The following is a 23872-nucleotide window of genomic DNA, read 5'->3' on the forward strand; positions in this document are numbered from 1 at the left end:
ACGATTTTGGAATTGTCAATTGGAATCGCTTTTTGGAATTGTCAGTTAATGTTTAATTTTTGTGCCTAATTGTACTGAAGATGCCTGTGACACACGGGCGAAAATTATACCATTAAATAATTTTTCTACGTGAGTTTTTCCGTTATATTTTTATGTATAGTTATGTCTACTCACGGTTTACCTCTTTTAAAACTTATAGTATTTTGTAACAACAGAAACACGTGTTATAGCTGAGTGCAATCGTAATGCGGCTCGTTTTTTTTTTTTTTTTTTTCCTTCACTGTTCTTACACCATTTCTGAGGTTATATACACAGCATGGCAGAACAACAGTGATATCATAAAACTGATGCCACCTAATGAATGTATACGTCGTTTAACACGTTGACAGCGGTTGTGTTTTGTGTTGGACTAGTATAGAACGAACAGAGAAATAAGAGGTGTAATGTAAGTATTTGTGTGTTCATGTTTTGGAATGTGTATTGTTAGAGAATTAAGTAGTAGGGGAGATAGTGAGATGTGTGTAGCGGAGCGTAGTGAAGACGTTGGAGTATCACGTAATAATCTAAGAAATTAAAATGGAATAGAGAGTTAGTATTAAGGTTTACGTTAAGCTGGAAAAAAGTCCACCAAGACGGTGTAATTTTGAAGATAATGAAACAAGTTTAATGACGATAATTGTCAATCTCAGCATTGTTTTTAAGTGACTAGACGACGAGTGTCCGGTGCAGTTAACAACAACAGTTAGCACACAGGAATTAGTTGAAAAGTTCGGGAAATCATAAACAACAATGTGTGAAGCGAACTGTTATTACTACTAAATGTGTTCAAAGTTTTTTTTTATTATTATTGTAAGGGGGAAAGCTGGATCACCCAAAGGGAAACCAATCCCACAGTTACAGTCTGACTGATTCACTCAATGTTAGAATAACAAAAACCAAGAGCAGGTGAACTACATACCAACTATCACTACTCTGAAAAACTGATATGCATATATCCTAAGATTCATCACCTTCCATATAGAATGGTTTGTGTATATTATTCGTTCAGCTTATCTATTCATTAATTCTCTCACCTTTCATATTATATATATATTATGTGTTTATTTTTTCTACACATATTTATACACCGAAATAATAATACCAACATGTTCAGTACTGACAAATTGGATAATCATTATTTGTAATATAACCTGACCTCCAGCCATGACTTACTTATTCCTCTTCACTCCATTGGGAGCATATCTCCATGGATTTCCATCTGACTCTGTTTTGTGCTTCTCTCTTCATCTGTGTCCAGATCTTTCAAAGGTTTTCTTCTAATTCTCTCCACCAGCTTATCTTTAGTCTACCTCTCTTCCTCTTTCCTTGTGGAGCCGACTCTAATGCTTGTTTGACTTTGTCTTTTTCAGGTTTTCTTATTACATGCCCTATCCATCTCTATTTTCTCAGGTGTCATACATTATTGGTGATGAGACTTCAATGAAGGTCAAAATTGGTCTGGGTAGTGACCCTTCCCATAATTCATAGCATTATACATGTCTGCAAGGAGATGTGCTATGCATTATGGTATACCAAGGCAACTGATGTGAAGTCATTAGTCTTATATGTTTTGTATGACTTGTGCCATTAAACATATATCATCTGCAAAATCCAGGTCATGTAGCTGTTCTATTGAATTTCACTGTATTCCTTTTGTGTTTTTCATGGCATTTCTCATAACCTAGTCTACAGTAATAAAAAAATATTGTTGAGAAGAGAATGCAGTCCTGACTAACTCTTGTTTTAATTTCAAACTTTTTGAAAGTTTGACTTTGTGTCTAATAGGTGGTGTGCAATTGTTCACTGATGATGCAAAGATAGGCAGTGCAATCAGGGATGCTGCTGATATCTAGCACTTACAAAATTATTTGAATAGGCTGGAAATTTGAGCAAAAGAAAATGGCTGTCAGTTTAATGTAGGTAAGTGTAAAGTTATGCACTTTGGCATGATGAGATTTCCAGCAGCATGTTATATTAGTGGGGTTATGCTACAAGAAACTGATGAGGCTAGGGATCTTGCCATAATGGTGGAATAGGAATTTGAAGTTCAAAGGTCACATAACAAAAGTTTCAGATACAATTCAGAGGATAACTGTGATGTTGAAGTGAACCTTGAGATGCAAGTAATTTTGCCTCTTTATAAGGCCTTGATACGATCACACCTGGATTATTGTGTGCAGATTTGGTTCCAAGCAGATAAAGAAGCTGTGGAAAGGGTGCAAAGAAGAGCTGTGAAGATTATATCTAGTTTGTGGGATTTAGATTGTGAGAACAGATTGTGAGAACAGATTGTGAGCATGTAGATTGCAGACTTTGGTTACCAGGAGAAAGAGGGGTGATATGATAGAGGTTTATAAACTTTTGAATAGGTGTTATAGGATATCGTCTAATGAAATTCTTCATTATATGGAAGGTGGGGAAAGAACATGGGGGGGGGAAGCATCAAGTTTGTTCTTAGTCAAGAAAGGGATAAGAACTAGGTTTTTCTCTCAACAGAGCAGTGAGTGAGTGGATTAGTTTCCCTTTAGTGGTAGCGAGTGCATATAGTGTGAATGAATTCAAGAGAAGGTATGCAGTTGGTGCTGGTGATTTATGGCCTCTCTCAATGAGTCCTTGACTCCCTGGAGGTCTCAGATAATAATAATAAAGTTCTCCATTGTGCATGATTTGTATTTTATATTTGACAACTTTTTTAACTATGTTGATAATTTTACATGGTATGTCATAATATGACACTAATTTCCATATTGTTACTCTGTCAATGTGCTGTCAAAAGCATTTTCAAAATCAACAAAGTTGATATAAAAATATGACTACCATTCTATTGACTATTCTATTATTAGTGCTGCTATTTGATCTATACACGACCTGTTGGCTCTAAATCCAGCTTGTGTTTTTCTTAGCTTTTGGTCTGTTTCTGTTTTTATTGTGTTTAGTGATATTCCCCTCCAAATTCTTATGGCATGGCACTGCTTGAAAGCTGACTCCTCAGTGTGCATAATCACCTGCTTTGTAATTCCATATATACCCCCTTAATAGAAAACTGCATATCTGGCCATCTCCTTTGAAGACTACATAATCAGTTTTCCCAAGTGGAAGCAGTATGATGTTTTCTGATATGATCAGATTCAGCACTCCCAAACCTGATGTCAAACCTCAACCAGATAGCCTCAAAGAAACTGTCCTCTGATTTCCTGTCCTAATATACTTCTATCCTGTCTGGCTTTAATTCTTATGGCATAGCACTTCTATCATAAGCACCCCCCCCCCCCTTACACACACACACACACTATTCCTTCTGTCCTCTCTGAAGATGCTCTATTATTTGCATTCTATTCCTATGACTATCATCCTTGGTTCACCAAGGATGATAGTCATAGGATAGTCACAGATAAACTCAAAGACCAACATTTGACGCAAACGACCAGGCCTTCTGACAAGCAGTGTGATTTTGGTGGACGACAATGCTACCCCACACACACTGCGCACACCACTTGTGAGTGGTTGCACTGTAAATGTTTCTTAAAGGGGCTGAACAACTCCCATTTGTTTGACCTCCTGAAGAAACACCTTTTGGAAGGCATTTCACTAGGTATGAGGAAGTTCATCAGGTGGTGCATTGATGGTTACTGAGTGTAGGCACCTACTTAAGTCCTGATATTGATAAATTGTTTCAGTGCAAAGATTGATACAGAATCTATTGAAGAAAAATACATTGGACCATGGGAGAAGGGGAAAGAAATGAATGAGGCAAACTCCTGGCAGAATTTGTTGCAGTAGAAAGGGTTTACATTATGAATAGTTCTTTTGTAAAAAGAGAACTGGAAAAAGATGGACTTGGCAATCCCCAAATGGAGAGACAAGAAATTAAATTGAGTTCATTCTAACAAATTGCAAAAGAATAGTAAAAAATGTTGAAGTCATTGGATAAACCTACTGTGATATTCATTCAGACCACCGTCTAATGAGAGCCATCCTCAAAATACATAAAAAAATTTAAAAAAGAACGTATACGAGCACAGTCCAATCATGCAGGACACAGTCCAATCAAAACCATAAAAAATGCTCAAAACAGATAAACTCAGAAGAATTTAGAAAAAATGAGGAAGAAACTGACTGGAAATTTAACAAAGATTTAACAAACTTTAATAGTCATTTATTGAACTACAAAGAAAGAAGCTCCTATGAACTTCCTCTGAAGACCAGGGGAATGCCTATCAGCAAGAATGATAGAACTATTGAAGAAAAGAAGAATACTGAAAGATATAGGAAAAGACCATTTAGAATATAAAATTATCTGTAAGCAACTGAGGCAGAATATCAAAGATGACTATAATATATATATAGAATGACAATTGGCAGAAATAGCTAGGCTCTGCAGTAGCCTAAAAAAAGTAGAAAAAGAAATAAGCCTAAAGCAGCCACTACCATCTGCCTTCATAGACAATCAAGGAAACAGAACACAGACAGAGGTGAAATGGAAAAAATAATAAAATTGTTTTATGAGAACCTTTACTTATCTAAACAAGTAGTCACAGTACCAGATGAAAATTTGGAAATACCATCTGTCCTACCTGAAGAAGTAAAAATGCTATCCACCATATTAAAAATGACCGATCATCAGGAATTGACAGTATAAAATCTGATGAATTAAAAATGGGTGGACAAGTACTCTTTAAAGCTGTAGCAGAAATATTTACTCGATATACACAGTTAAGAAAAGCACCTACTGAATGGAAAACAGAGACCATAATTCTGCATAAAAAAGTAATAAAGAACATAGTAATTACAGACCACCCATTTGTCAATTATTTAAGTACAGGAGTGCATCAGGGTGATGTCTTATCATCTAATTTCTTCAGATCTACTCTGAACAGCATAATTCGATAAACTGAGATGAAAGGTGGAATAAACATTGATGGTGAAATGTTAAATATCCTATTATTCGCTGACGATGTGGTATTAATATCTCACTCCCTTGAACCCTTAGAATCAATGCTGAATGACATAAGCCAAAACTGCCAAAAAATTGGATTGGAAATACATCTGAACGAAACAAGATGGATGAAAAACGATCACTGTAAAGATTATACAATCACTCTAGAATCCCACACCATCGAAAAGTTGAAGATCACATCTACCTCGGACAGTCCATAAAAATGAATAACAACATATCAAATGAAATGCTGGCTTAATCCTCTTCACTCCACCTGGGAGCATAGGTCTTCCACCACCATTTTCCACCGGACTCTGTTTTTTTGCTTCTGCTTTTATTTGGTTCCAGTTTTTATTAATAATTGTTATTTCTTTCAGTATTGTTCTTTTCCATGTTTCCCTTGGCCTTCCTCATCTTCTTTTACCCTGTGGGTTCCAATCTAAAACCTGTTTTACTATTATTTTATCTTCTTTCCTCAACACATGCCCCAACCATCTCCATTTCCTTTCACGTATTTGTTGCAACATGGGTTTCTGGTTTGTTCTCTGCCATAGTTCTTTGTTTGATATTTGTTTTGGCCAATATATTCCCAGTATCATTCTTAAATACTTGTTTAAGAAGACCTGGACATTGTTAACTATCTTTTTGTTTAACATTCATGTTTCTGATCCATACCTTAGCATTGCCTTTACATTTGAGTTAAATATTCTCATTTTAGTTTTTATAGACAAATTTTGTTTTTCCAAATATTTCTAAGTTGGTTGAAAGTTGAATAAGTCAGCTGCTTCCTTCTATTTATATCTTCAGTAGTTCCTCCTTTTATTGATGCTACTTCTTTAAGCAGTATTTCTTCTATTATTTGTTTATTTTGTTTTGCATTTATTTTCATCAACATTGTTTTATTTTTATTTATCGTAAGATCAACTTTTTTGGCTGTTTCTACAAGTGTTGTTTTTTGTTCTATATGTTGGTGCTTCTGTGAAAGTAAGCAGATAGAAAATGTAAACATGAAAGAAAAAAAATGTGTGTGTGTATTTGGGGGACATCACTGATAGCCTATAATTAATTATTTTAGAAAATGTCTAACTGCAACCTATTGACAAAAAAAAACCTGAAAGGAAAAAAAAAGAAGTAAACTGAGATTCTACTGAGATTCCAGTAGTTAATTATTTTAGAAAATGTGAACATGAAAGAAAAAAAAAGTGTGTGTGTGTGTGTTTCTTTGATGGGGAGTACCAGTGATATCCAGTAATTAATTCTTTTAGAAAATGTAAACATGAAAAAAAAAACGTGTTTGAGGGGGAGGGGAGGACACCAATGATATCCAGTAACTAATTATTTTAGAAAATGTCTACTGGTATATTAACAAATATTCTCCCATAGTTCCACAATCTAGCCAAAGACCCCAACATTTGCGGCATCAAGCGGCAGTGTATCTAATGATGTGCAACGACAGCAAACGAGTATCGGCGTTAGATCGCATTTGTTTTGTGTAACGATAAAAATATTCTTTTCATATTTTCAACAGTGACACGTCATAATTCAGTCTTGTACCTATAATAAATAAATAATTATATGTTATTTTAACAAAATAAAATAAGATTTACAAAAGAATAGTTAACCACGAACACACGCTAATAAATGTTTCATATCTCACAGAAATAAGGCGCATAAGCATACTCAAAATACGCTGCCACGTGAGCAGTAACAGTTGGGAATGACGTAATGTGCAATGATAAGGGCAAACGAATATCGGCCTTAGATCGCAGTTCATTTGTTTCGTAATCTAAAGCATTAATCGAACAATTCTAATTATTAACTATTCAATCGATGTCAAAACATAAGCTGTAACCTTTAACATGTACTGCATTTATATAATGTAAGCATTATTATTTATAAACACAAACAAAATTTAATTTTTTCATTTTTTCCTTGAGGGTGTTGCAGTGCTTATGTATTGCGCCGCCACTGCAATGCATAGTCTGTATTTTTAAATCATCTACTCAAACCCCCCCCCCCCAAAAAAAAATAATTAAATCCTGAATGTGGTTGGATATAAACTGAAACCATTTGTGATATGGCACAGTGAAAATCTACGAGCCTTCAAAAACATTAGGAAGGATACTCTTCCAGTTCATTATCGGAGCAATAATAAGTCATGGATTACTCGAAAATTGTTTGTGGATGACTTAATTAACTGCTATGCGAGTGAAATGGAAAGCTATTGTGTGAAAAAAAAATGTAGAATTTAAAATTTTATTAATTCTAGATAATGCTCCAGGTCATCCCCCTTACATTGATGATCTTCATCCCAATATCAAGGTCATGTTTCTCCCTCCAAACTCTACTTCACTGATCCAACCGATGGATCAGGGCGTTCTAGTAGTGTTTAAGTTTTATTATCTACAGAGAACTTTTTCACAAGATTTCTGTCACTGAAGGAAATTATCAGACTCTCGTGCAATTCTGCAAAGTATTCAATATTTATCATGCTATTAAAAATATTGCTGTCGCTTGGAACGAAGTGACTTCTCAGTGTATGAGTGACATTTGGAAAAAGACATTAAAAAGGTTTGTGCACGATTTTGGAAGTTTTGAAAAAAATGAAGACCTTTTTAAATTGAGTGAAGAAATAGTGGGCTTAGCAAACAACCTGAATCATGAAGTGAATGATGACAACATAGTTCAACTCATAGGAAGTGCCCCTGAAGAGTTAACCAATGAAGAATTGGTCGAACTGGAGGAAGAACGAGAAAAGGAAGAGAGAAAAGAGAAACAAGTAGAGGTAGTTAAGTAATTCACAGTCAGTGCCGGCCCAAGGAAATTTTTGAGTGTGTGCAAGATTTTTTTTCCTGCCCTTCAGTCGTAATTGTGTATATATATATATGCACAGTGCCGGCGCTAGGGGTCTTTGTCACCCACATGCAATTTCTATCTAAGGGCCCCTGTAACGATCCAGTCGTGTGTGGTTCTTTTACAACAATAAAAATTTAAATTATTTGAAATTTCTTAAATAAATTTTGACAGAACAGCCACATGTTGGTTCGCTAAATGTAACGAACTGGTGGTGTTGACTAGGCATTATAATTGTTGAAAACCCGAATATTCAAAAAAAATCTCAAAAGTTAAAGCAAATTTTGATAAAGCCACTTCACTTTAATCGTTGAATATAATGATACAGGAATTATAGCCTACTCACCGACCCGAATCGCTAACAGAATTAAAATGAATTTTAATTAAAGTTAAAATTTATTTAAAAAGTTTAAAAAATTCTTTGCATTTTACAAGTTACTAAATTCTTAGTAACTTGTAAAAATTTCTTAATAATTTTTTTAAGTGGAACTATCTTTTAGGGAAATAAAAGAAATTCAAGATAGATGAGAAAATAAGAAAATAATTCAGAAATAATTAGAACATTTAATATAAGTATTCAAAAAATACAATCTTTACAGAATAACAAAAAATAAATCAAATTACATAAATATACTTGAAATTTTTTAAATTAAAATTTTAGGGTTCTTGATTTCATATTCACAGAATTAGAAATAATGGTCTTAACATCTAATTCCGCACATATATCATTTTCAATAGCTATTAATGCCAAACTAACAAGCCTTTTTTGTGACATACTTTTTCTTAAGTCAATTTCAACTTGGAAAAAAGAACGTTCACCGCTCGCTCCAGTAACAGGTAAGGTTAATAGTATTCTTAAAGCAATTGAAAAGTTAGGGAAAGATAAATTATTGGATACAATAAAATTAAGAATATCGAAAGAGTTTTGAATATTTAAATTATCCTTCCGAAAAATATCCCAGAAAGCACATAACTCATCATATTGTTCTATTGCATTTACGTCTTTACTGTCGTCATCCTTCAAGGGAATCTCTAAATCGTCACAATTTTTTCATAAATCTTCATTATTAATTTGTAGTAATCTATATAAGAAATTGAAATTATCATATGTTTTTTGTTCAAAACGTTCTATTAACCAACACATTGCAACATCTAGAAGTGTATAAAACACATTCACTCTAAATTTATCTTCTGGCGATTGTGGCGTTTCATCATGATGCTTGTAGTCAAATTGTCGTGTCTACTTTCGTCATCGAACTTCCATACCAGTTTTAAATTCTTGTTCTCCATCCACCTCTTCACTCAGTTCTTTTGCCGTTTTTAGAACTTCTTTAAAATTTGTATCTGATCGATACTCTTGTAAGAATATTTTTAAGTTTTCGATAGATTCCAAAGCAAGTGTAATGTTCATATTTTTGTCTTGAAGCATTTTACTCACAGGGTTTATTCTGTTAAGTAAATCATGCCAAGTTATAAGAGAGCAAATAAATTTGTAGTCCTTTATTTTAGCACATAATGTTTGTGTTTCATGCTGAGTTTCTTTATTAAAATTTTCATTATTTAAAATTTCAAAAAGTGCATCATAAATTTCACCTAACTGATATCGTAGAGGGCGGATTGCATTAATTTTACTTTCCCATCGCGTTTCTGGTGGCTGTTTCAATGTTAAATTTTTTACGAACTTTAAAAGGATTGCCCAATGTTTGTGAGAGAATGAAAAGAAATTGTATATTTCTTGAATAATTGCAAAGAAACTAATTGTATCTGCATTCACTTTGGCTGCATCGGTAATGATTAAATTTAGAGTATGAGCAGCACATGGCACGTAAAATGCTCGAGGATTTTTCTTCAAAAGCAAATTTTGGAGCTCGTATTTTTTCCCTTTCATATTTGCCCCATTGTAATACCCTTGACCTCGCATGTCTTCAATGGGAATGTTCCATTTTTCCAATTGTTCCATTATTGTTGCACATAAACCACGTCCTGTGGAACCTGATATATCTGCAAAACCTAAAAACTTTTCCTGATCTTGACAATTCCATTGTCACAGGAAACAAAGCAAATAATAATGGTAATTTGTTCTGTTTTACTTGCATCAGGTGTGCAGTCTAAAATTATGGAATAATATTTAGATTTTCGAATTGATAATAAAATTGTATCCCTGGTTGCATTACTTAAAGTTTCCAATATTTCATTTTGACTGTCTTTACTCAAATAGTGTACTCTATTGTTTCATTGTAGGGCCCTTTCGACATGATTTTCCATAACGGGATCAAACTTTGCAAACAGTTCGACTAATTTTAAAAAATTACTGTCATTTTTTTCATATAATTTATCAGATGATCTGCGAAAAGCTAAATTTTGGCTACCAAGGAATTTTATAATTTCAATCAAGCATTCTAAAACACTCATCCAATGTTCATTTTCCATTTCATACATGCTTTGAGTCTGGCAATCAATAGTAGTTTTGTTTTTTAAATTTTTATCGAGTTCCTTCCATTTTAAGAAATTTTTCATGAGTTAAACTAGTCTCATGTCTATGCAAAGTTGTACTTACATTTCTCCAATCGTTATAACCTTCTACAAGACTACTTGACTACTTGTAGGTGTGAAAAGTTTACAACAAAAGCAAAAAACAGAATTTAAAGTTCTGGAATAAATGAGCCATGTTCTTGGCATGAGCTCCCCATTTTCCATTTTGCTATTATAATACATGTCACCAAATTTACGACCATATGTATCTCTGGGATATATTATATTTTTATTTTCAACAGGCCCCATTTCAATTAAAACAACTTGTAATTTTTCATCGATATTTCCCCATTCACCTGGATCTTCTAAATTTACTGAGACTAACAATGTGTTAGTGTCGTGGTCAACTACAACTAAATCTGTTTTTCACTTAAATCATGTGCGTCTTATTGTCTTGTTCAATAGTACTTTCATGCAAACTGGATGATGTGCACGGTTCGTCAACTCTGATTTCTGATGTATCGAGTTGGTTACAATCTGCATCAGAATATTTTAACAAATTTATTAAGAGCTCCAGTTTGTTTCTTAATATCTGCTTCTTTCCCAGCATGACTCCTACGATTTTGTGCACCGATAACTTTTTTTAGTTTTTGATTCCATTTCTATTTTATACCCACAAGAAATTATTACACGAAACAGAGACAAAATAGACCGCAGTGTGCTATTGTGCTAGGTAACCAGTCATATGATATGACTGGTTATCTAGCAACAAATGTTTTGTACGAAAATTCGTTTCTGCGCATAAAAACTGTTCGCCGTTTCACTTTAGATAGACTGCAGTAGACAACATTCTGCAGGCAAGCATTTAGCCTGCTCTCGCTGCAAAATTGTAAACATACAATTTATATACAATTTTTTAAAAATTTTTATTCGGTGTATCCGGCCTTATTTATTTTAATATTGATCATTCTAAGAATTTTTTGTTTTTATGATAAAAATTTTGCTTCTTAAAAATGAACTTATGAACCGTACCCCGGTGGCGGCGCCCGCATGCTCTGAATGCCCACTTCCGCCAGCCCTGTATGTATGTATGTGTGTGTGTGTGTGTGTATATATAATGAATAACCATATATAAATAAATAAAAATAATAAATTAATTAAATATTTTTGTGTTCATTTTATAATATGGATACATAATGTTAACACGATTTATAAATATTACATAAATCACATTAAATATGACAAAACAAATATAAAGAAATCTTTCTAGCCTTAATTTCGGCAAAATACTTTACTACTTCTTTTAGATCTAATGTCTCGGCCATGTTACTTTCAATAGATAAAGTGGCTAAGCCATCTAATCTCTCTTGGGACATTGTGGACCTCAAATAATTTTTAATAAGTCTTAATTTAGAAAAACTACGCACTGCACTTGCAATTATAGTTGGGATTGTTAAAAGAATTCGTAGTGATGTGTACATATTTTGAAAAAAACTTGTGCAGTCATTTGCACAATTTTTAATTTAATGCTTCTTTGGGAGAATAATTATTTGTTATCCTCCGAGACAATCTTTTTAATTCATCTAATAAATCTATTGTTGAAATATCTTTATGATCACCATCAGACAGAACAATTTCTAAGTTGAAACCAGCTTTTTTTACTGTATCTTTACCAAATTTTAAGTTACCAATGTTAAAGAGAAACCCAAAAATTGATTCATATTTATTTATCTGTTCAAATCTCTCAGTAATTGATGTTATTGCTTAATCAAGAATTACATTAAAAAATTAATTTTAAACTGTCGTGCAAAATTAGTAATTAATTTCAGTATCATAATCAAATTGAGTTTTTTCATGTCGAGTTTGTGTGCTGTCGTTAGTTGGGAAATCAGCTTTTAACTCATTATTTAGAGCAAAGTTATGGGCTTGGTGTTGAACTTTCAAAAAATTATTTTCGCTTCTGTATGATATCAAGAATTTTTTTGTGACATCTGATGAGTTCAAGGCTTCCATAATATTGAAAGAGATATTTTGCAATTTGCTAGATGCATTGACTTCACTTAGAATGTCATACCAAACGAATGTGCCAAATATAAACTTGAAAGAATTAATTTTTTTTTTTTTTTGCTAACAAATTAACTTCCAATTTTGTTTTAATGCCTTGTTGCCCAATTAAGCTGTCATCTTCTGTGATGAAAATTAAAGCTTCGTGCATTTCTTTTATTTGATTTCGTATTGTTTTTACAGCTTCAACACGGCTTTCTCATCTCGTCGTGCATAAAGGTTTTAAAGTAAAATTTTGGACGTGGTTTAGAACTGACCATCGATGACTCAATGAAGAAAAGAAATTATAGATTGACTGAATAATCTCAAAAAATAAAACCTTATCTACAATGCAGCTTGCTGCATCGCGCAATACCAAGTTCATGGAATGCGTACAACCCAATCGCTCAATACCAAATACAAGGAATGCGTAGCAATCTAATTTAATCCTCCTCAACATCAAGCATATATATACCTTTATAGCATACTTATCTTCTTACGTAGAAATAAACATTGCATTAGCCTCAATGACCAATGTATCCTCAGGCAAGATGGTCTACTTTTCTAGGTATCTGAGGCAAAAGAGTATCCTGCTGTGTAATTCACATTCCTGGCACCAAGAATCTTTAACTTTCTTAACCCTGCGGAGGTCATAGCTGATCTGACAGATACAAACAAATTGTTTAATATAAATATTCTTACATACATCCAGTGTATAGCTAGGAGGTCATGAGTAGCTGTGCATATAGTACCGTCGACAGGGTGTAGCATAGAGGTAGCCTGCCTCATGGTGCGGCTTAATAAGGGCACTCGTTCAGCTATATTGCGGTAGGCTCTGTAGCAAGTGCAGCTGATCTTGTTAACAATTCTTGTTAGCGTAGCAAGTGCGGAAAGAAGTCTTTCAAAGCTTAAACTGATTAAAAATTATTTGCGAACAGCAATGACTAAAGGAAGATTGGTTGGTCTAGCATAGTGTTGTCAGATTTCTTGGTTGTCAAAACGGGACATAGTACTGGATCGACGAAATTTTGACAACCAAAAAAAAACTACACATCTACTTTCTACAAATGAACTACAAATATCACAGTCACGAGATTCTTTATTTTATAAAGATAATACGACTCAACTAGAAAAAAAAAAATCACAGAGACAAATAAAACATTCTTTGTTTTAAAAAGATTCTACAATTCAACTAAAAAAATCACTGTAACAAATATGAAAATTCTTTGGTTTATAAAGATCTTGCAACTCAACTAAAAAAATCACGATAAATATAAAATATTAGATATTCAAGTTACTTGAATTTATACTTATTATTATTATTACGGGCAACTCCAAGGAGTCAACAGACTCATCGAGGAAGGCCCTAATATCATGTCAAGAACAACTATTCATCTTTCACACAGCATCTATCATACCTCACCTTAAACTCATTCACGGTCATAGCACCCATCCTGGCAGCTTATTCCACTCATTTACCACTCTCCAAGTAAAGAACCTAGCTCTAACACCCCTGTTAACCACATTTTTCCCCAGCTTCCATGTATGGCCCCTAGTCCTCCCACCACAAGCCCTATTCTCAAAAATATCTTCTGGATTAATCTTATAGAAACCCTTCAGTAATTTGAATGTCTCAATCATATCACCCCTTTTCTGCCTATCAACCAATTTTTGCAACCCACAAATCTTCAATCTATTTTCATAAGGTTCATTCCACAGACCTACCACCATCTTGGTCACTTGTCTCTTGATCCTCTCCACCTCCTCCCCATCAAGAATGAACCCTGGCACCCATATCTGGGCACAGTAGTCCAGATGGGGTCTTATCAGGGCTCGATATAGAGGAACAATAACTTGTTAGTCTCTGCTCGTTAAAGTATTTTTCAGTAACCAAGTGATTTGATGAGCTGTTTTAGCCACTTTTGCAATGTGCCCCATAAACTTCAACTCCCTATCCACCAACACTCCCAAATCCCTGGCCTCATCAATCTCCTGGAGTACGGTTCAACCAATGTGATATACTGCTGCTAATCTTTTCACTCCAAAGTGCATAACCTTACACTTTGCCACATTAATTGACATCCATTTTCCTTAGCCCAGTCCTCCAAACTATCCAAATCATCCTGCAAAATTTTGACATCCTGTGCACCACTCACAATTGCTCTACCCAACTTTGCATCATCAGCAAACAAGTGAACACTTCCTCTCAGATCCTTTCCTATATTGTTAATGAACAAATTGAAAAGTAGTGATCCAAGAACAGAACCCTGCGGCACACTACTAGTCACAAGCCGTCTTTTGGACTCAACTCCTGAATAAACCACTCTCTGGTATCTCTCCATCAACCACCCTCCTATCCATCTCACCAACCCTATATCCATCCCCATCTGCTCCAGTTTAATGATTAGAGTTCCATGTGGTATCCTATCAAAGGCCTTGGCAAGGTCCAGTAGAATCACTGAAAACCCATTACCCTTATCCAGTTCAGTCGTTACTGTGTTATAAAATGTGAGCAAATTACTGAGGCATGATCTACCCTTCACAAAACCATGTTGTCCCCCATACAGTATCCCATTTTCATTATCCAATCCTGTATTTTTCTCTTGACTAGTTTCTCCATGACCTTGACAATGATTCCTGATATGCTAATCGGTTGGTAATTTACAACAGCAGTCTTGGAACCTCCTTTATGCAGTGGAACTATTTTCCCCTCTTTCCACCCCTCGGGATTACCCCAGACCTGAGACTCAGATTAAACAGAATGGTCAAGGGTACTGACAATTATTTAGCCACTTCACGTACGACACGAGCTGGTATACCATCCAATCCCACAGATGTATTGACATTGAGGTTTTGTAATAGACTACTCACCTCCACCTCATTCACCACAATTCCCGTATAAACTTTTGGTTCATTCATTTCTGCAATGTCACCACCTTGATGATATACTCTTGCAAAGTACTTGCTCAGTAATTCAACTATATCAACTGATTCAGTTACCTCCCTACCATCGGCATTCTTTAAAATCATTCTGCCATATACATTTTTTCTTCTACTTACAACATATCGAAAAAACTGTTTAGGATTGTCTTTAGCCTGCATGGCCAATGTTCTTTTGTAATCCTTTTTTGCTTTTCTTACTACACTCGTTACCCTTCTGGCCTGGGCTTTATACTGTTCGTGTGTCTGCTGGTCACCTTTCTCCTTAAATTCCCTCCATAGTTGTTTCTTTTTTTGCAGCTCAAGCTTGATGGTGTTATTCATCCATTTAACTCCTACTTGATTTATTATTCGGACTCTAGGTATACAGTCAGCCATTGCTTCATGCAAACACTTCTTAACCGCCTCCCATGCTCTGTCAACTTCTAGCCCTTGCAGTTTTACATGCCATGGCACTGTACCAATCAATCTCCTAAGCTTATCATACTTACCAGCCCGATAATTCCACATGTACCCTGTCTTAATTGTAAATTCCACACCTTTAGCCTCCTCCCAAGTCAAGGCCCTATGATTGCTCTCACCAATTGGTGGCAACGTGGTCATATTCGTTACAGCCAAATTCTCAGATGCAATTACTAGGTCAAGCACTCTCTGAACCCTAGTATTTTCCATTACATGCTGTCGCAGATAGTTATCCCTTAATAACCGCATAAAATCCAATTCCTTCCTCCCATGTGTCCTCTCCTCCTTCCAATCAGTGTTACCATAGTTGAAATCTCCCATAATAATTACCCTCCTTCCACTCATTTCTTCTATTTGCTTATGCATACTATCCCCACCATCTATTCCATCACCTGGTCTATAGCAGCACCCAACTGTATATTTTGTTCTGCTAGTTTCAATCTCACACAAAATGGCCTCAAATGTGCTCTTATCTCTTTCCTGTTAATGGTTCCACTTCTATTCTCCTTGGCTGTAGCTCATCCACTATCATCAATAACACACCTCTCCCCATTTTATTCTCCCTGTCTCTCCTGAACATGCCATACCCCTCACATTCAATCTCACTAACTGTGTCATCTTCTGTCAGCCATGTTTCATTAATGCCAATAACCTGTGGTCTGGAAGTGCCATCCAAGGCCAAAAATTCTTCCCTCTTGTTCCTAATACTTCTGGCATTTGTATACATGAACTGAAGAAGCCGATTTGTCCCATTCCTATTTTGATGCCTTTTACTAACTATCCCATTCTGATTTGTGGTCTTTCCTACTCGCCTGGGCATATTATACACATTCACACACTCAACTTTCTCCCTAAAATCTGCGTACTTGAATCAAGTATAACAAAATTTAAAGAAAAGAAAATCACAAACTTTTTTTTTAATTATAACTATAAGAAATAATACCATGGGCTTATTTTAACTATTTAAAAATCACAAAACTAATATTAGTTATCCTTTGTTTTAAAATTAAAATATTACTCTTTCTTTTTGAACTTAACTAGATTTGGCCATTTTCAATAGAGCCTTGTTATTAAGTAAATAATCATGCATTTGAAGACAATTAAAATCGTAGTTTTCGAGACATTGAAGAATACTTTCAACAGTATTTGTTGAAAGTCTATTTCTATCCTCCGTCCATTGGATTTCCATTAAGGAAAATATTCTTTCCACGTTACCATTGTGACCAGGTATAGAAAAAACATATTCACATATGAAAGTTTATTTTTCACTTGGTTAGACTATAATAAATTTAGTTTAATCCTTTATCCAAGTGTGAGCAAACAAAGTTTGCACCTGAAAATATCTTCAGGACTGAGGTAAGGTAGTATAACACCAGGCAACTCGGAGCAAAGGTGGTCCAAGCTAACATCACTCCTATTTCAGTATCTCCCATAATGCAAAACACATCTCCTTGTGGATATGTATAATGTTATGCATTAAGGGAAGGGCCACTACCTAGACTGGTTTCAACCTTTATTGAGGTCTCGTCAGTGGGAGCCAGTCCTAGAAGTGGAGATACCAAGGCAGAAGCAATGGAGAGATCAAAACCAGTCTGGGTAGTGGCCCTTCCCTTAATGTGTAAAATTATACATATCTGCAAGGAGATGTGTTTTGCATTATGGGAGATAGGAGTGATGTTAGCTTAGTCCACCTTTGCTCCGAGTTGCCCAGTGGTGTACTGCCTTACCTCAGTCCTGAAGATATTTTCAGGCGCAAACTTTGTTTGCTCACACTTGGATAAAGGATTAAACTAAATTTATTATATTCACATATATTATACAAATCTTTATATTGCTTGGGAAATTCCTTTTCCATTTTTGAAAATATAAATGCCCATTTTTCTGAAGCTAATTTTTTATTCCACTCTGAAGATTTTAATTCTTCCTCTAATATGGTTTTCGATGTGGTGATTTGATTAAATAAGTATGTGTCATTTATATCAATATTTTTTGTCTTCAAATATTCAAAACTTTTTTCCACATCTTCCCACCTTTGGAATTTCTTCCAAAGTCATCCATGAAAATACTGAATATTTTTCCAATAGTATTGTCCACTGTTTTAAATATTCAGTCATTGTTTCATAAAATTTTGTTATTTCTTCGTGAAATTCATTGATTTGTTTTTTTGAAATTAATCCACTTTCTTCATATTTTTTTATTATTGTTTTAACTTGAAATGGTACAAAATTATTATTTAACTTTTCTATTGCTGTTTTGACACTAGATTTTATAACCTCTAAAACTTCTATAATCGACTTTTTTCTTCCTTCAATTTTTAATATTTGAAAATTAATACTACTACATTGGCTATGTAGGAACCAAAGATAGGCTTCGCTAAGAAGACTTAAAAAAATCTACTAAAGCGTAGGTTGCGTGTATCTGAGAGATACATTCATTATTATTATTATTATTAATACGAATAAATATATATATTTATTTATTCAACCATGACCTCCGCAGGGTTAACAAAGAGTTTATAATAATAATACTAATAATACTAGTCGCGTGCATCCCTCAGATACACGCGACCTGCGCTGCAATTTTTTCGCCCGTGACCTCCACAGGGTTAACGAAGGGCTTAGAATTTGAAAAATCGGGAGCAGCATTTAAGAGAGAGGATTAAGACTATTTCTTGGATTCATAAATGATGCTGAACATTGCTTACTTTTATCAGATAAACATTAATGGAGTTCGGATTAGCTCGCTAATAGTCTGTTTGAATATGTATATTTATTTACTATTACACCGTTACACCACTGTGTAATGCAGTAATCATTCATTACAGAATTTTATAGTAAAATGTAAATGTATGTAAAATGTTAATAAATGTAACAAAAAAAAAGAAAAAGTATTTCTGAGAATTTCTTCATTGTTGAACACAATGAGTTCTTTTTTTTTTTTAAATCAAGAATGAGGTTTGGTCCTAATGCATTAAATAAATGAAATAGAAAAGATTCAAATATTTTGCAGTAAGAGATGTTTAAATCTTAATCTATGTCATTTACATAAATTTTAGAGCTTTGTGAAGCTGTATTACGAGCTAATCGGATTGCTTTGGCATTGGGGCAGTTGCCAAGGGCATCAGTGGCAAGGTGTTTTGTCAAGTATCAAAAATCAGTTTTGTTCATGTCTAGCAAAATATTACAGGAATTTATGTCTGCTTATGAGTCCTTTGGTTTACCAGCCTGGTTAGCTGAATGGATTGCCGTGTTGATCACCAATCAATAAGTCATGAATTCTAATCCCATTGATGTATTTAGGTGGTAGATAAATATCATTGCCATGTATAAGGATTGCCACCTTGCTTGTTTGTTCTCTAGAACTAGGATTTTGGATTATCTGACCCTTAGTCTGCACATAATGAGTGGACTCTGAGTTTACAACCGTTTCTGGGGTGGGAATTCATGGTGGCAAGGATAAGGTCTCAATAGGCAACAAGCAACTCTTTGCAGAGATTCCACTGTTTGAAAATGCATACCAAGAATGGTAACATGTTTCTCATAAGTAAAACACGTGCCACCTGTGAAAATACACTGGGGACTTGTGTAGTAGTGCAGCATGTGAAGAAACAGTGTCATACGTTTGAAAATTATTAAGAGATGAAATCTGGAAGTTGCATCTATCGACATAAGTTTAAAATAACCTCTTAAACACTTTTCAGAGACATTCTTAAGCCAAGCCACACATTCAACATTTACTGCTCTTTGAAGAGATGTTTGTGTAGCTAACGTGTCTCACTGGATATCCAAAAGTAGATCAGGTGATAGTTATAGCATCAGTTCATTTTATAGCCCTAAACTGCAGTGGCCACTTTGATCAGCCACTAAGAAAAATACCTAAGGATGTGTCTATATCTGTCACCTCAGCATTTGGAAGTAAAAAATGCTGAAGTTGCAGTTGTTGTTGTTTTATTTACTCTCCTTTTAAATGCAATTTGAAATGGGGAAAATGAAAAAAAAAATAATAAATCAGCTAACGCCTTTTATTCCCTTATAGGGAGTAGGCGAGGCCTTTATACCCTATCTGGCTTTTGGAGACTGAGTGGGCAGTTCAATCTCCACCGGTAGCCAATCAGAGATAGCTGGCCCATGTCTATAGGCAGCCACCGATGAAGAGGCTGGAAAACAAGTGCTGTCATCTCTTGGTACCTAACCCTAACAATATGTTACTGTCTGAAATAATGTGGGTACTAAGGTCGATTTTCTTGAGTTTAAGGGATAAAAAACCCGAGTTTCCAGACCAAGCGCCACTTCCACTGAGCTACACAGGCCTTTGGTGAAAATATTAACTTCAAAAAAAAAAAAACAACCAGTAGTGTGTTTGAGAGCAGAAGAGTTCCTTTAATCTATTCATAATCCTAATAAGTTTGTCGTCTGTTTTGGCAACAGGAGATTTCCTATACAAGTAGCATATTTTGCAGAAAGAACTAAGTTAGCTGGTGCTAGACAGATGCCAGAGTATTGTTTCCTTTGAAACAGTCATTCAAACAAGATTGATGTTATAGCTCATGTTCTTGATCAATATTCACCGAAAGTGTTTCTGTCTAGGAGTCTTTGTACTGTATTGTTATTTTTATATTTAACATTTAGGTATTCCTTGTATGATTTTATCTAATAAAAACCCATAATTTTGAATATTTTCTGTTTCAGATTATATGAATTAAAGGTAAAGCATGGTTTCAAATGCTAACAGAAAGAATGAAAAGAAAATGGGACTTCTCTACTGAAATCCTAATGCAGCTGGTTTTATCATTTCTAGGAATTGTACAATAATCGTACACTTATATTTTCTGTAAGAATAGAATATACCATGCATACTCCTAAGTTTCTCTTTCAGTGTAGGCAGTCATTTCAGGAAATTTAAATTTTCATTAAGTTACAAGAGAAATACACTGTTCAATATAGCAGTGGGATATGAATGTCATTAGAATGGGTGATTTTATGAAAGTATCCTTTTGGCACATTGGTTATGATCTTTTTTTTTTTTTTTTTTAAACTTGATGTGCAAGTTTCACACCAAGTTTATTTCTTAAGATAAAAGTTTAATGGTAATAAAAATGAGTTCCAAAAAAATATTTTCATGTGAAATTTGTGGAAAAAAGTTTCGATACTTGTGTATCCTTAATAGACATAATAAAGTACACACTACTGAAAAACTATTTAAATGCAAAATATGCTGGAAAGCTTTTGCACAGTCTGGAAGTCTGACTAGACATTTAAGGGTTCACACTGCTGAAAGACCATTTATATGTGATATTTGTGGGGTAACATTTTCAGAATCAGGACATCTTAATGCACATAAAAGAATCCATACTAAAGAGCGACCTTTTACATGTGAATTGTGTGGCAAATTGTTTGCATTTTCTTCGAATCTCCACAGGCATAAGTTGAGCCACACAAATGAGAGACCATTTATATGTGAAATCTGTGGTAAAGCATTTTCATCTTTGGGAAATCTCAATAGACATAAGAAGTGTCATAACAGTGAAAAACCTTTCATGTGTGAATGTTGTGGAAAGGGATTTTTTGAGTCTGGCCATCTTAATTCTCACAGAAAACTTCACACTAATTTTAAGCCTTTTAAATGTGAAACTTGTGGTAAACCTTTTTCCACATCAGGTAGTTTAACTGAACATAAGAGGAGTCACAGTAAAGAGAAACCTTTTGTGTGCAAAGTATGCTATAAAGGATTTACTTGCTCAAGTAACCTTGTTCGACACAAGAGGATTCATACTAAAGAACGGCCCTATGTGTGTAATATATGTGGGAAAGCATTTTCAGATTCAGGATATCTTGCTAAGCATTTGAGATTCCACACCAATCAAAAACCTTTTAAGTGTGACACTTGTGGAAAATCATTTACAATTGCAGGTCATTTGAGGAGACACTGGAGTACCCACACTGATGAAAAGCCTTTTAAGTGTGAAATTTGTAACAAAATGTTTAAGACTTCAGGCAGTCTTCAAAGGCATATGAAAACACACAGAAAATAACATCTTGTCTTTTAAAAATATATAATGCCTTTTAACAAATTGTTGAAGTAATAGATATTTTAACTATTTACAAGTTATTAAAATGCTGTTTGCATGTATTATTACTATTTCATTCCTTAACCACAAGATTGACACATTCACATTGGGCATATTTTGCATATGAGAATGTGAAATTTGTAACAAAATGTTTAAGATATGAGTCAATCTTTGAAGGCATCAGAAAACTCACTGTAAATACCACCTTGTAAAAATATATATAATGTCTTTTAATAAATTGTTGAACATATTTATGAATTGGTAAAGTGCTGTTTGCATGTATTTCATAATACATTACCTACAAGATGACTTGACACATTCATGTTGGATATATTCTGCACATATATGAAATATATTCCATAAGTAATAACCATTGAGTTTTCACCGAAAATATGGCAGCTTGGTGATTTGTGCTTCAAATTGCTTTGTTATTACAAAAGGCATTTGTTTACATTATTACAAAAGAGCTAGATGGTGTCTAGCTCAGCTGAATGATATCAACACAATGAATACCATTGTGTTGATATAATTTGGCCAATTGTCTATAAAATGGCACAGCATTTGCAGATAAACTACAGTGCTTCATGTCAAAATGCTAGGGCTGCAAAATGCAAAGAAGCTGGACAATACATTTTGTCCAGCTTCATTGTAAAAAACAAATACTTGGATATAAGCATCAAAAATGGATTATCAACTGCCATCATGAACTGCAGTTAATATCCCATGTTCACAGAGAAATGCAGCTTGTTGCAACAATTGAATAATTCATGAGTAATGAAAAGTGCTGAACTATAATAGAATTAGCACAGAATGTAGAGATTTCTAAGTTTCAATAACAAGAATTTTATGGCTTAAAATGTGTGAGTGGTGCCCCACCTCCTAAATGACTGATGTGCTCTGAGACATGTTATATCAGTATAGAATTTTGTCATGCAGATGCATATTAAATCATATAATATTAAATTATTATTAAACAACACATTATCTGGATGGTTATCTGAATTCAAATGACAGATGACCATCCAGATAATGTGTTGTCATTTATGTGCAGTTACTATGAAAATACATAGTTGAAAACCATATTGGTTTACATTGTCAAAATTTTCTTATATATGTGTGTTTGTCATCCTGTTCTGCTTTAATTTGAAAATGAGTGATTATTACAAGTCACTTTTTTTTTATGAAATTTTGCTAGGGATTATTATTTGTACCATGAGCAGACAGGTTATTTTTTTACTGTTATCCACATAACTGGAGGATAATGCCACCATTCTGCATGATAATGCTACCTACACAGACCCTATTTAGACCATCTGTAGCTTGGAAATGAGTGCATCAGATAGTAGGTTTGCTGCTTTCCTCATCACTGGAAACTACTGTATTTTTCCATGTATAAGACAATACTTTTTTCTAAAAATTTTAGACCAAAAATTGGGGGGGCATCTTATACATGGGGGGTAACCGGTTGAGAGACTAGCGGTTGCCATTGCAAACTGCCGGTACTTTGTCTCCATGAACAGGCTTCTACCAATCACTAGCCTTTGTTAACTCTGTCGACTGATTCTGAATAAACAAATCAGAACTCTGAAAGCATTCATACTTCTGCAACTCGTTGGCAGGGTAAATTAATGCATTAACAATATTTTGAACACTAGCCCATAAAAATGTCTGGAAAAAAAAATACAGTTGTCATATTCTTCAAAATTCAAGTTAAAAATCATCGATTATGCAAAAGAACATGGAAATAAGCGCCTCCGTAGCGCAATTAGAAGAATGACGGTACATTGTGACCTTCAGTTAGAAAAGGCCTAAGTTCGATTCTCGTCATGATGGGAGGAATCTTTATATGGACTTCTTCAATTGAAGGTGAGTTAGCCGATCTCATATGGAGGTAGCAGAGTTTTTCGTTTTTTCTCCCTGAAACTTGGGTTTTTCATTCTGCATACAGACAAATCAGCCTTTCAGAACACGCAATTTACAGACAAAAAATTCTAGTGTGGTGGTTGTGGGCAGTAGATGGCGTTGATGTAGGTGATTGGTAGTAGAGGTTCTGTGTAGTA

General features: G+C 34.4%; 1 protein-coding gene across 1 annotated transcript; it reads left to right on the forward strand.

The window, feature by feature from the left end:
- The first annotated feature begins 318 nt into the window (after positions 1 to 318).
- On the forward strand, positions 319 to 22078 carry LOC150106870 (uncharacterized). Its single transcript, XM_090392780.1, has 2 exons — positions 319 to 445; positions 20434 to 22078. The coding sequence occupies exon 2, from the start codon at positions 20829 to 20831 to the stop codon at positions 21774 to 21776; it is 948 nt and encodes a 315-aa protein (XP_090248906.1). The 5' UTR covers positions 319 to 445; positions 20434 to 20828; the 3' UTR covers positions 21777 to 22078.
- Positions 22079 to 23872: the final 1794 nt, after the last annotated feature.

Source organism: Typopeltis vanoorti, chromosome 5, assembly GCF_054136105.1.
Source record: "Typopeltis vanoorti isolate ZY-2024b chromosome 5, IOZ_Tvanoo_1.0, whole genome shotgun sequence".
Lineage (NCBI taxonomy): Eukaryota > Metazoa > Arthropoda > Arachnida > Uropygi > Thelyphonidae > Typopeltis > Typopeltis vanoorti.

Bases quoted from the DNA above. Each gene is read 5' to 3' on its own strand.
- LOC150106870 (XM_090392780.1), top strand. From the start codon at position 20,829: ATGGTAATAAAAATGAGTTCCAAAAAAATATTTTCATGTGAAATTTGT.